Source organism: Helobdella robusta (assembly GCF_000326865.2).
Source record: "Helobdella robusta unplaced genomic scaffold HELROscaffold_33, whole genome shotgun sequence".
Taxonomy (NCBI): Eukaryota; Metazoa; Annelida; class Clitellata; order Rhynchobdellida; family Glossiphoniidae; genus Helobdella; species Helobdella robusta.
In genome coordinates, this window is record NW_008704623.1 from 1,466,380 (window position 1) to 1,468,122 (window position 1,743).

At 40.3% G+C, this 1,743-nt stretch overlaps 1 protein-coding gene across 1 annotated transcript; it reads left to right on the forward strand.

The window, feature by feature from the left end:
- Positions 1-1,440: 1,440 nt before the first annotated feature.
- Positions 1,441-1,743, forward strand: HELRODRAFT_82552 (hypothetical protein; the record flags this gene model as incomplete). The annotated part of the gene is made up of 1 exon (XM_009022832.1): positions 1,441-1,743. A coding segment is annotated over one exon (303 nt), but the record flags the coding sequence as incomplete, so codon positions are not given.

Sequence of the window (1,743 nt, forward strand, 5' to 3'; positions counted from 1 at the left end):
ACTACTACTACTACTACTACTACTACTACTACTACTACTACTACTACTACTAATAATAATAATAATAATAATAATAATAATAATAATAATAATAAAATATGGCAAATGTTAGTATTTTACTTTCATTGGAATACTATAGTGTATCTGTAATCTAAATATAATGATATCATCATCATCACCATCATCAATGTTTTCATCATCATCATCATCAGTATTTCGCTATCAAACATCATTAACATCATCAAAAACGCTTCTACCATCATCTTCATCATCATCTTCGTCGTCCTCTTCATCATCATCGTCATCGTCATCGTCATCATCATCTATGGCCTTCCTACCTCAACACACGTTTTCCGTTAACGACATCCTATTTTCCGGCAACCAATCATCGTCCATTTCCGTTAATGACGTCACCACAAACATGGCTTCCTCCACGGCTGACAGCAGCTACCTCGGCTACAACTACAAAAAAGATTTTTCACCGCAATCGTCGGCCATCTTGGATTCTTTTCAAAATGGCTTCCTGTGTGAGAATTCTGACTGCCTGAATGAAGGATTCGTTAGGAAAGTTGGTGGGGGTTCCTGCTACCATGCTGATAGGGATGTACCTGGCGTTGATGATAACGTAGGAAGCATAAGTTGGTGTGATTTTTTTTCTATTTCAACTTAAATTTCGACTCTACATTTGATTATTTCCGATTGAATGCGTGAGATTTCACATTAAAACGGTGATTTCGAATTGTCCAACTTTATTTCCAACTATTTTTTTTCTCACTTTTACTAACTTCAATGGCACCAGTTTCACAAGAAATTAACTAATAAAAATGTGTTATGTAGTATTTTCCATTGAAATACAAATGCCACATAAATTACAACCGAATCATAAACCATTCATAAACACTGCAGATAACTTCGCGAATTATTTGACGGCAGTGGGCCTCCAAACGGCCCCTTATTCCTCATCTCGTTCCCCCCAGATCATGGCCCCAACCCACCCCGCAAACTTCTCACAACCCTCCCTGCCACCTTTCATAGATGCAGGCTATAATTTCGACCAATCAGCTAAGAGGGATCAGTATTCGTGGTATGACGTCACCCCGTCTGATGGAAAACTCTTTAATTGTTAGTGGATGAGTGGTGTTGTGGTGTGGCGTCTGGTTCTGTCGTTGCAGTGACCGAGTTCGATTTCGCATGCGATTTGTATGCCCGCTGCTAAGATCTCTGAAAAATTAGTTCAAAGATAATGAACAATAACAATAATAATAAATAATTAAATGAATAATTTATTTTATTTAAAAATTAATCTTAAAAAATATAAACCACGCGATCGTAAAAACAGTTTCCAGATGGATGGGAAGCCCAAACAGCCACCCGCAAACTCATTCACACCACCCCAACCACCATCTTCCTCCTCTCCAGCACACCAACAACTACTTTCCAATGCCCCTCTCCACCTACTACCCGCCAGATTCGTCCGTGCCTTTGCCATTCCCAAGCCCCGCGGGAGTAACTTCCACTCAGGCACCCTTCAATCCATCTCAATTCTGCTTCGGCCACAGAAGGAAGAGGAGAATTCTGTTTAGCCAGGCGCAAATTTACGAACTGGAAAGACGTTTTCGCCAGCAGAAGTACCTCTCTGCCCCAGAAAGGGAGCACCTGGCGACCTTCATTGGCCTCACCCCTACCCAGGTCAAAATCTGGTTTCAAAATCATCGCTATAAGACTAAAAAGTCGAAAAAAGAA